Source organism: Cervus canadensis, chromosome 3 (genome assembly GCF_019320065.1).
Source record: "Cervus canadensis isolate Bull #8, Minnesota chromosome 3, ASM1932006v1, whole genome shotgun sequence".
In the NCBI taxonomy this organism is placed as follows: Eukaryota; Metazoa; Chordata; class Mammalia; order Artiodactyla; family Cervidae; genus Cervus; species Cervus canadensis.
The window spans coordinates 46,890,114-46,902,957 of NC_057388.1; the positions used below are offsets into that span (position 1 = coordinate 46,890,114).

General features: G+C 39.4%; 1 protein-coding gene across 1 annotated transcript in view; it reads left to right on the forward strand.

Moving 5' to 3' along the window:
• Window positions 1-2,704, forward strand: part of NME8 (NME/NM23 family member 8) — a 31,865-nt gene extending 29,161 nt beyond the window's left edge. Inside the window, exons 12-14 of the mRNA XM_043463095.1 lie at window positions 421-565; window positions 1,262-1,369; window positions 2,582-2,704. Coding sequence (XP_043319030.1) covers window positions 421-565; window positions 1,262-1,369; window positions 2,582-2,624 — 296 coding nt within the window. The 3' untranslated portion in view covers window positions 2,625-2,704. The remainder of the gene's footprint in view (window positions 1-420; window positions 566-1,261; window positions 1,370-2,581) is intronic.
• Window positions 2,705-12,844: the final 10,140 nt, after the last annotated feature.

Sequence of the window (12,844 nt, forward strand, 5' to 3'; positions counted from 1 at the left end):
CCTTGTCTAGTGGATCTTCCCAACTCAGGAATCGAACTGGGGTCTCCTGCATTGCAGGCGGATTCTTTACCAACTGAGCTATCAGGAAAGCCCAACCCTAGAACCCTAGCATATCTGAGACTGTCAGTATATCACCTTTATGTATGAAATAAAACTTATCTGACTGTACAGATTTTAAAAAATAAATCCCCCATTCTTAGATCTATAGATTTTGGTCCACTGAAGAACTGGAAATGGCATCATAAATTTGATATGTTAAGAATACTGTTTACCTTAAATTAAAAATCAAATAATCTATTTTTGTAAAGTTAAATTTCATATGAGAATGAAATACGTTCTATGTCCTTATGATAATATAGTCTGTATTGTGTGTATAATCAATAACTTAGCACTTTAAAACTTATGTGACTTTTTATTTAGAGGATGTTTTGAATAAAATTCAAGATGAAGGCTTTAAAATACTGCTGCAAAGACAGATAGTATTATCAGAAGAAGAAGCAAAAACACTGTGCAAAGAATATGAAAATAAAGATTATTTTGGAAGTGTTATAGAAAATATGACCAGGTAAAATAGAATTCAGGTTGAGAAAGCACAGGTTGATTTATGTTTGAATCATTTAACCTTCTTTTAACCCTGCCTTCTGTTCAAGTCGCCAAACCTCTCAATTCTGTAAAGATGTGCTGAGTCTACTTCTTTGTCAATATCACTTCCATTTTGATTCCCTGCTCAACTGTGTGTCTTCTGCGGTCCCCCCAGAATGTTATTAGAGCAATGCAAGTTCCCAGTGAAGCCTCTGGAGTCTAGTTGAGTTGACTTGCATAGCCAGTTTGTACAGCATCATCAAGTCCAAGTAGACAGCTATGACTGACTCTCAAGGGTTTTGGTAATCCTAAAGATCACTAGCCCGAGGAGATGAATGGGATGCTAGAAACTTGTCAGGTTTCTAGCAGAATAAATGAAACAGCAGCCAGACCAGAAAGCCAGCAAGCATGTATAATATAAATCAGCAGGGGCATGGGGACAATACCTGTATTTTCCCTAGACCACTCGGTCAGAACCAAGGCCCTTCTTTTCTTCTCCTTCCTCTGCTTCCTTTCTTTGATGAATACACTCTTGAGAGTACACCAACAGAAATTAATTTCATACTCTTGGTAAAAAGGGTTATTTTCCTATTTTTGTCTAACAAATACACTTGCATTATTTATCTATGATTAGCTACAAGCCATAGTGTCATTAACTTAGTTTTTTCTTTTCTAACAGTGGTCCATCTCTAGCCCTTGTTTTAGTAAGAGAAAATGGCTTAGGATACTGGAAACAGTTAATTGGACCAAGCAATGTTGAAGAAGCCAAAGAATATCTTCCAGAGAGGTATGACTCATGTCATGGGTCCCCAGATTTTTTCATGGGAGCCACTTTGGTTTCCTCTTGGGTACCCGGTACAGGAACTACAACTCTCGTCCAAAGGAGGTTCTCAGGAACCTTTTGCTCCTTTTGCTGGGTAAGGAGTGGGCTGTTTATGACTGAAAGCCCAGCCACTGCCAACCTGAATATGGCCAAGGCTTTGCAAGAGAATGTTCTAAGTTGCTTCGTTTGGGGCTGGAAGTAAGTGGTAGCTACCCAACCAGAAGTCTGTATCTTATATACAGAAATATCTGCCCCATGCACTGTTTAGGAGAAGTTCTTTTGAGAAGGGCATGATAATCCTGTAGGTTATTTAATTGGTATAAGAGTTTTAAGACAATGATGACTAACTTAATATGTGGTCTACAAATTGGTGGGAACATTTACAAAGTAATTTACTGATGAGTCTTAGAATTTTGTAATCAGCTCAAAACCTGGCATGTTACCTATTACCTAGTTCAGTTCAGTCGCTCAGTCATGTCCTACTCTTTGCGACCCCATGAATCGCAGCACGCCAGGCCTCCCTGTCCATCACCAACTCCCGGAGGCCACCCAAACCCATGTCCATCGAGTTGGTGATGCCATCCAACCATCTCATCCTCTGTTGTCCCCTTCTCCTCCTGCCCTCAATCTTTCCCAGCATCAGGGTCTTTTCCAATGAGTCAGCCCTTCGCATCAGGTGCGCAAAGTATTGGAGTTTCAGCTTCAACATCAGTCCTTCCAGTGAACACCCAGGACTGATCTCCTTTATGATGGACTGATTGGATCTCCTTGCAGTCCAAGGGACTCTCAAGAGTCTTCTCCAACACCACAGTTAAAAGCATCAATTCTTTGGCGCTCAGCTTTCTTTATAGTCCAACTCTCACATCCATACATGACTACTGGAAAAACCATAGCCTTGACTAGGCAGACCTTTGTTGGCAAAGTAATGTCTCTGCTTTTTAGTATGCTGTACTAGTTACCTAGTTATCTAGTACCTAGTACTAGATAACTAGATATCTAATATCTAGTACCTGTTACCTAGGTGCACTTTAAAAAATATTTTTTGATCTTAGCTGCTGGGCTTGGTCTCAGCTGAGGGAAGGAGATAGTATCTCATTCATTTCTGTTCTTGGCACGTAGCTGATGATGGAAACAAACGGACTTGCAATTCACCTAAATTCTTTGTGCTAATTTCAGAGCAGGATTGAATCCAGGGGAAGAAAAGCCCTCCTTCAAGTGAGCAGGAATAAAGATGCTTTATCAAACACAAGAAATGTTTGCATCCATGCTGCCACAATAAATTACAGGACTTATGAAACATCATGTATATAAAGTTGAAGTGTTTTCTTTTGGGTAGAAGGTTTTGAGTTGGACTTGTCCTCAAGGAGGCATTTTGCACTCTTTTGACCCTCTTCTCTTATGTCTTTGTTCCTGTGCCCGGAAATTACTGTAAAGGATAATAAGGCTTGGGCACTCTTTACGTGGTATGAGCAGGGTGCCACAGAACCTCTTAATGAAATGTAGCAGAGAATGCAACACATGGCATCAGAGAGAAGAATCCTTATCATTACCTGGCCTATACATGTAGGCACACTCTTCTAGAAATTCTGGCTCCAAGTATGGAGGCCGCATACCAGCACAGAGACATTTTCTCCAGGTGAAGGCACTCAGTAACTGCCCCTCTTCTCCCCACTATTATAGTGAGAATTTAAATCCTAAGCCCTTATGATCCCTAATGTTGCCACAAGTTCACAATGACTCTTAGCTGTTATTTTTGACTGCCTCCTTTTCTAAGTTGCCTTAGAAATAACTCCTGTACTTGGGCATCAGACTCTTTACTCTCCATTGCTTAATCTGAAATATGGTCACTTGCATACAAGAGAAACACAGCAATCCTTCTTTTCTATCCTTACACACACACACACACACACACACACACACACTTTTTCCAAATACCAGGTCTAACAGCCTAATGGAGGGCCTGCTTGTAGTTCTCTGCACTGAAGGGAGTCAGTTCTGGTGATGTTTCATTGTACAAATCTCCCTGACAATCACAGGCTCTTAGTCTACAAGTATCTTCAAATCAGAGATGTGAGAGCAGCCAAGGGCTGAAAGGGAAGGCCACATTAGATAAGGAAATCTGAAATGGTCACTGAAAAAATTAGAGAGATTCTACCAGCTGAGCCACAAGGGAAGCTCACAGATAAGAAAGGGGTCTTAAAACTTAGGACAGAAAGCCAAACTTCCAGTGATGTCAGTCTGTTAACAGGAAGGGAGATTATTTGCTGTGGCTGGATTTTGTGGGTTGCTTGCTCGGGGCTATGTTTAAAGGGCAGAAAATTAATGAGCAATGAATATCACTTCTACTGAAATATAACTAGATAGGCAGAGGGACGGAAAGAAAAGGGTGCAACTGGAAAACACTGAGGAATAATGGTTGACTTTGGAGATACGTATTCATCTATCATACAAAAACAGAACTGGAATAAACTGCCCCGGCAGGGCTTGCACGTTACCATCAATGTCACTGCTGCGTTGTTCCACAAAGCCATTTGGCAGGCTCCTCTTTTCCTGCTGCTTTCCTTATCCAGAGGGTTCCACTGCCATGTCTCCTGGATTTGGTGTTTATAATTTGGTGTATTTGGACTAGGTCAAATGCCATCTCTAGTGCTTGAAATTATTTAGTGATTAAAGAAGGAGAAGGAATTTATTGACAGCTTAATATGCACTGTATATTTCAAACACATCATCGGATTACATCTTCAAAGACTCCTTCCGAAACAGGGTTTATTATCATATTCATATTTGAGACAACTGAAGCACAGACAAGGAAAATAGTTGATCAGTATCATGTAGCTAGCAAGTGATACTGTCAGAATTCTATATTCTCTTCTTTTCCACTGCACCAGGGTGTTCATTCCATCTTTGACATTTGTCAGTATCCATTACCATGATTACTGAAATGTTCAACTCCTTTCTTCCTAATGACTGCTACCTCCTTAAAGGTAACAGTATCCAAGCCATTCTGCAGTTACTTCTTTTTGCAGAGTGCAAATATGAAGTTTTACATTGTGTTATGTTATTTTATATGTTATGTTATAACAGTTTTTGACTTACTTCTTTTTCAAAGTTTATGTGCACAATTTGCAATAGGAGGTTTGCCTATCAACCAGTTGTATGGAAGTGATTCACTAGAAGATGCTGAAAGGGAAATACAATATTTCTTTCCTCCTCAACACACTGTGGCATTGATTAAACCTCATGTAACACAAGAACAAAGAGGTAAATATATAAAGATAGAACCAATGTTAGGTTTTTTTCCAACTTCTGTGGAATTTTGCAAAGTAAAGAAAAGTTGAAAGAATAAAGCAATGACCACCTTCATTATCAGGCGGTAGTGCTCCAAGTTTAGGCTGTGAGAGATTTTGACCAGATTTCCTTTATTTAACCACCTTGATGGTGCCCTGCCAGTTCAGTGAGAAGAGTTCAGGTTGGCTGTCTCTTCCAATCTATATCTAGAAGTTCTATATCCAAGAAGTTCCTTGGCATTTACAGTGTGGAGCTGAAAACATGTCTTCACTTTTGGCATAGAAACAGATTTCCTCCTTTACAGACCACTAGACATATCACGTGGTTTCTGGAAAGATGGATCCCAGAAACTGAACATCTACATTAACATATTGAAGTTCTTCTGAATGTCCCTCTGGTGCCTTTTCAGTTTAGTTTAGCACAGTTTTGTTTTTTTAAAACCACTGTATGCAAGTGATACTCTGACCTTCCTTAGTTATTTCAATCTACTTAAATACAGAACAAAAATGGAGGCTATCTGCAAGACTATCAAATATCTGTTTTCCCTAGAGGATATCATGAAACTTATTAAAGAGACTGGATTTGATATAACACAGATGAAAGAAATACTCCTAACTGAAGAGGAAGCAGAGAAAATTTATTTTAAAATAAAAGGAAAAGAGTTTTATAAGGATGTCTTGGATGTGTTAGCTAAGTAAGTTTCTGATATATAAGAGTTCTTTGCATTGTAAACATAGTAACTGTTTGTTATAGAAACTTTGAAAAATATAAAAAATTCATTAAAACATTCTATCTAATCTAATTCATGAGAAAATCACCCTGGTAATATTTGGAGTTCATGTTTATTCTAATTCCTTTTTTTCCTTCTCTGTTTTCTCTTTATTTCTTTAGGTCTTCACATTAGATATAGAGGCTATCTGCTTTTAAATGTCTGCTTTGCCAACATATTTAATCTTTGCCTTAGTTTCCTTATCCATAAAATGGGGATGTTAATAGGACCTAACTCATTGGTACTGTTGCAAAGGCTATATAATTGATACATTGAAAGTAACTGGAATAGTGCCTAGCATGTATCCCTAGAATTAAAAAACAACATTCTTCTAGAACAAAAATCCTGTTGAGAGGGACTTCCCTGGTGGTCCAGTGATTAGGACTCTGTGCTTCCACTGCAGAAGGCATGGGTTCAATCCCTCGTTAGGTAACAAAGACATAGCAAGTGATGCAGCATGGCCAAAAAAACCCAGAAAAACAAACCCCAATAAACCTATTGGGTGAGGGAGAAATTAAATTTTTTTCAAAAAAGCAGAAAAATCACACTGATGAGGACAAAGAATAAAGATGAGCTCTCTGGATGAAGCTGTGGCATTCTGTCTTTAGCTGTGTATTCAGTCTCTACAGTTAGCAATAGTCCAAGTCTTCTGAAAGCATTCTTGTTTGCAGGGGTACATCTTTGGTCATGATTCTGACCAAGTGGAATGCTGTTTTAGACTGGAGACGATTAATGGGTCCCACAGACCCAGAGGAAGCAAGACTACTGTCCCCAGATTCTATTCGAGCCCAATTTGGAAAAAATATTTTGCAAAATGCTGTCCATGGAGCATCTACTATGGAGGAGGCAATGGAGACGATTGGTAAAATGTTTGAAGACTTCATTCCTGAGAACCTTGAGGAAAACTAAAGTATAGTACCTCCTGAATTATTATTATATCTCCTTATTACAGTGACTGGACCTAGGACAAGGCTGGTCTATAAAGACCAGAGTTCTCTCCATATTCCTGAATCAACTTTATTTCCTGCCAGACACACTGTGCCAGTCTCTAGCAGCCTGGGAGCCTTGTAGATGCCAGGGACCTGAGAGACGGTAGGGCAAGTGAGACACCTGTGGATTTGCCAGCCTTGGTTTTAAACCTATGGGTTTGCAAGCCCTGGTCTCCAGCTGTGTCTGTGCCATCTGCTGTGACTCAGTCTCACCAATCTCTCTTCTTTCTTCCCCTCCACTTCTTCACTCTGAGTGGTCAAAGTCTCATTCAGAAGCCTCAACTCTATCCTTTAAGTGTCTGGAAACTTGGAGCCTATTAACTACCTGTGGGTACTATATGACCATAGAATAGAATAGAATATTAGAAAGTATAGAATAAAAGGCAATCAGTTCTATTCTTTGGCAAAGAGGTGCTTATTGGGGAGAGGCAGCTACATAAAATGTATGTGAATTGAGTCTTGCTTAGTTGTCAATTGAAAGCTTTTCCATCTTGGACAATGTGGGAGATAAGAGTATAAGACAGATAATTTTCCCCATAAAAGCTACTTTCTTTCTTTAGTTTCAAAGAGCAGGCTCACAAATGTATAATGTGGCTCTGGTTGCTGACTTGAATGTGGAGTATAGTCCCCACCTGGACAAGCCAAACTGAGAATCAACCTCCACAGCATAATGAAGAAGCAATGTGAAATAGAGCAATCCCTTCACACCCAACCGGTTCCTCAAGGAGAGATGACCAGGCACATTGATTCCTAATATTATTGATAAGCTATGATTTCCCTAGATATAAGAATGTTGTATTAATAGATTATGCATAGAAATAAAGGTAAATTCTGGCATAGTGCAGCTCATTCCAGTAGTCCAGCTCAGTTATAGACCAAAGCATGATGGTACAACCCTTGACCACTTATGTTGGGAAAACATGTATTGTATATCTGCTTGAACTGTGGGTTCTTAGTTAATACAAAACTATGGGTTATTGGTTAAAAAATAATAATTAAGGTTACCTTCAGGGAAATACAAGTATGATGAGGAGACAAAAATCACAGAGACAGTGTCTGATTATGACTACCATCTGCACATTATTAAGCATGTCAGTGATGAGTGCCTGTGGAGCAGGTGGTGAGTAGAATTACATTCTGTTTATAGTGTCTATTAGAAGTATAGTGTAGATATAATGTCAACATGCTTCTCCCCTTTTGTGATGAGGGAAACATTATGAATAATATAGGGGATTTTTAATTAGTGTATATTTCAGTGCTGAATTGATAGGTGTGTGTTTGATGAAAAGAGTTTTATACACACACACACACACACACATGGGCTTCCTTGGTGGTTCAATTGGTAAAGAATCCACCTGCAATGCAGGAGACCTGGGTTTAATCCCTGGGTTGGGAAGATACCCTGGAGAAGGAAATGGCAACTCTGGTATTCTTGCCTGGGAAATCCATGGACAGAGGAGCCTGGTGGGCTGCAGCCCATGGACTCACAAGAGTTGGACGTGGCTTAGTGATTAAACTACAGCCACCACTACACACATATATTCACATTTTGCTGGTTTCTGTTTTATGCTATCACTATATCATAACTCTCAGGGGGCTAGTATTGTGGGTGTGTTCCAGACATTCAAGAATCATTTGTTTGGCTCTTGTTGGACACTGTTGCAGGGCTGTATATACACAGTGCTTGTCCTAAAGGAGCTTAAGGCTCTAAAGGCTGGAGATAGAAAATTAATTTGTGTTCTACGATTCTTAGAGGTAAGCACAGAGTGAGCAGATGCATATATGTGACAGAGAGGGAAACAGAGATTGAAGTTATCCAGAAAGAAGGCACTGCAATAATCAAAGTGGAAATTGACAGCAACCCACAATAATGTGGAAATGTGAGTTAGTGATGAGTGAAATAATCAGAGAATTTTTAGAAAGCTTCATTGTGCCCACAAGACTTGATAATTGGCTACAATTCTATCATATTACAGTTGAATTGTCAAAAGCCAAAAATAAAGACTGACACTAGAGAGCAATAAGAGACAAGCACTTGTTATGTACATGGAATCCACAATAATAGCTGATTCTCATCAGAAATCATGGAGGCCAGAAGGCAATAGGGTAACACACTTGAAGTACTGAAAGAAAAAAAAAAAATCAACCAAGAAGCCTATACCTAGGAAAACTATCCTTTAAGGCTGCAGATGAAACTAAGACATTCCTAGTTTAAAAAAAAAAAAAACACGAAAGGAATTTATTACTACTAAATCTGCTCCACAAGAAATGCTAGAGAGGGTACTTCAAACTGAAATGAAAGGTCACTAGACAGTAACTCAAAGCCACATGAAGAAATACAGAACACTGGTAAAAGTGTGAAAGCCAGCACTACTGTACTTTTGGTTTCTAACTCTTTTTGCCCCCCCATGGTATCAACATATAAAAAAGATGATACAATAATGATTAAAAACATATATATTAACGGGCACACAGTGTACAAATATGCAGTATGTGCCAATAACAATACAAAAGGGGAGAGACAAAAGTTTAGGAGAAACGTGTATACTATTAAAATAAATATATCCATTATACACTATTGAAATTGGTATTCTTCACAGTAGGTTGTTATACGTTGTTTTTTGTTTTGTTTTGCTTTCATTATAAGTTTTAGAATGTTAATTGCAATTTCTGAGGAACCACTGAGAAGTTTTATAAACTACTAGAAAAAAGAGGGAGGCAAAATGGTGTGCTAAACATAAAAAGTCAACCAATTCAAAAAGAGGCAGTATGGAAGAACTGAGGAACAAAAGCACACAGGACATATAGAAAACAGATAATTAAATGGCAGACGTAAGTCCTTCCTAATCAGTAACGACCTTAAATGCATATGAGTGAAAATGGAAGTATTACTTGCTCAATCATGTTCAACTTTGTGACCCCAGGGACTGTAGCCCACCAGGCTCCTCTGTCCATGGGATTCTCCAGGCAAGAATATTGGATTGGGTTGCCATTCCTTCTCCAGGGGGTCATCCTGACCCAGGGATCGAACATTGGTCTCCTGCATTGCAAGCAGATTCTTTACCATTTGAGCCACTAGGGAAGTAAAATGAAAGTGAAAGTTGCTCAGTAGTGTCTGACTCTTTGTGACCCCATGGACTATGCAGTCCATGGAATTCCCCAGGCCAGAATACTGGAGTGAGTAGCCTTTCCCTTCTCCAGGGGATCTTCTCAACATAGGGATCGAACCCAGGTTTCCTGCATTGCAGGCGGATTCTTTACCAGCTGAGCCACTAGGGAAGCATGGAGTAACTTCTCCCAATTTAAATGCAGGAGTTCTCCAATTTAAAGGTGGAGGATAACAGAATGGATTAAATCATGTGATCCATTAATATGTTATCTTCAAGAGACTCGCTTTCAATCCAAAGACACAAAAAACTTGAAATTGAAAAGATGGAATAGAATGTTCTATGCTAATAGTAACTAAAATAAAGCTAAAGTGCCTATATTAAATCAGAAAATTATATTTTACATCAAAGAAGTTTATGCAAAAGACAGTAAAGGACATTAGATACTGAAAAAGATTCAATTTATCAATAGATTACAATTATAAACATATGCACAATAACAAAAGAATTCCAAAATACATGAAGCAAACTTTGACAGAATTGAAGAAAGAAATAACTTCCACAGTAATAGTTGGAGACTTCAATGGAACTCTTTCATAATAATAATGGATAGAACAAGACAGAAGATCAGCAAGGAAATGGAGGACTTCAGCAATACTATAGTCCAATTAGACTTAAATGACACACAGTTATTGCCTCAGGGGTGGTCCAGGACTTCAGCAGCATTAAAGCCAAAACTCTTAATAACCAGCAGATGGCATGCTTGACTCAGTTGTACACAGTTGTTCAAAGATTTTAAAAGCAAGACATAGGGACAGGCTATTTTTTCAGGTTGTAGAATTAGGTTTAAGTAGTCAGAAATCTAATAATCAATGTCCAAAGAGATATATTCCATTAAACTTTAGTTTATGTTGGTGTCGGTCTTGAGGGGTTTGAACTTAGTAAAGTGGTATGCAGCAGCATGAGGCAGGCATCTGGGGACTGGGGTTGGTGGTATCTGGGAACATATTCTTACCCCAGAGGAAGAAAGGTTAGAAAAGACTAGAAAATTGTCAGGGCTCCAGTTCACTGGATCTTGAAACTTGAATCTTAGCTGGACCTTAGGCAGCAGATGCCTGTCATTGGCCATTGTGGCTGAGGTGCATATACCTTGTGCATATGTGTGTGTACCTGAGTGCATATACCTTGAAGCAGTGGGCTGAGATATGTAAACAAGATGAGAAGCACATGATGGTGGGGCCATGGGTCCAAATACAGGGACGAGCTCAGATGGCAGACAATGGTGTGTCTGTGAGGGAAGGAAGCACCTCTAACCTGACAGCCAGACAGAGCCAGGGATGAGTCTCGTCTTCATGAACTATACAGTACAGAATAACCTCCAGCCTCTGGCACTGGATCAGTCATACACCTTGACCCTGAAGCCAGAGTTTCCTTCATTGCCCTACTTAGCCCTTGTAACCCGCTTCCAACATAAGAGACCTGAAGCATTGCTGATTAGAGGCTAACACCTTCTAGGATCCCCCCGTGGATCCGGTTCCTTGTAAGCAAATGCTTTGCAGAAAATGGACCAGTTTCCTAAAATGTGCTCTGCTGTATTCTATGGCCCTCTCCTTGGAGTCTGTTGGTGCCCTGAGACACCAAGAGTTGATCCGCTGCTAATGATGCTTGCCTGTACAGTGTTCGAACTTGCCCACCCCTTGGAAGTTACTCTGGGAGACCTCCAAAGCCAGTTCTTTTTTCAATGCTTTTAAGAAAGAAGAAAGTTTATTAAGCAATGGTTTATGTGATTTTCAGCTGCTGAAATATTTCAATGACATAATAAATACTTGAAATTATTAGATGACTAAATGGTTAATGAATTTTAAAAATCCATCTGCTTGATTCAACAACAGCACTTGAGAGATCCCTTGATACCATGATGAAACTTTATTCATAATACCATGTTTTGCTTAACCTCAGTGTTCTGAACCTCATACTGTTATTCATGTTATTACAATTTTGTGAGATTTGGGATCAGCCCTCTGGCTATGAGTCTTCTCTCTTATCTAAATGTAGTTGCTAATCAAGTATGCCCCTTTTCCCTCTAAAATGTATCACTTATGTGATTTAAATTTACCATTGCAAAATGGTTCTCATCTAGATATTACAGCTGCATGTTAGAATTATCTAGTTATAAAACTACTCTCATACAAATATTGCAACTACATATGTTAGACTTATGCCTATACTGCCTGAAGTTGTAAAGGCAAAATTACACACCATAGAGATTCTTACTGCCATTTATTTCAAGGTTTCCTTACATGCTAGTAGAAACAGACCTCTCTTAGGTAGAAGAGTAAATAATGTAAGATACATAGGATATGAAGGCAGAACTGTCCCTGGGAGACAAGGGAGTCCCTGATGGCTGGCTTGGTCCCAGTAGTCTTGACAAGCCTTCCTTAGACACTGAAGCAGCCTGGAGAGTTTCTTCCCCAACTTTCTGTTCATCTTCCTTCTGTCTCAGCTCTCTCAGCCCTATTCAACTCCTGCCTCACTCTTTTTCACAGGTGTTTCCTCTAATAGGATCCATATTTGACTGGATTCCATTTTGGTGCCTGCTTCTCTGAGTACCCAGACTAACACACATGTAATGAATAAAAGTTTTCATGTCTACCCGGCTTAAATCCATACTATATTTCATCACCCTCTTTCTCTTTCTCGCTCTGATAATATGTTTGTGCATGCATGCTAAGTCACTTAAATCATGTACAACTCTGTGTGACCCTATGGACTGTAGCCTGCCAGTCTCCTCTGTCCATGAGATTCTCCAGGCAAGACTACTGGAGTGGGTTGCTATGCTCTCCTCCAGGGGATCTTCCCAAGCCAGGGATGGAACCTGCATCTTGTCTGTCTCCTGCATTTGCAGGTAGGTTCTTTCTCACTAGAGCTTCCTGGGAAGGCCTAATATGCTTACAGTATTTTCTAATTATAAAAGCAACACATGTTCATTAGACAGAGTACAAGAAAGCATTTATGGCTTGTACTCTTCTGTGCCACATTTTTTCCCCTAGTTCTGAGAACTCAGTAACAGTAGAAAATTATTTGTGTCATGAAAATCTGTCCTCCCCTCATGCCTGGGGACCCACATTCAGAAGTCAATTCTCATAAGTTATTGACAAAATAAACTAGTCATTCATTGCCCAGCTGCCTGGAGTGTGGAGAATGTTGTCAGTTGAGGGCTCATAGATAAAAAGAGACATTGAGTTTGCAGCTCAAATTTACGTTATAAGAAGGTGAAGACAATCTT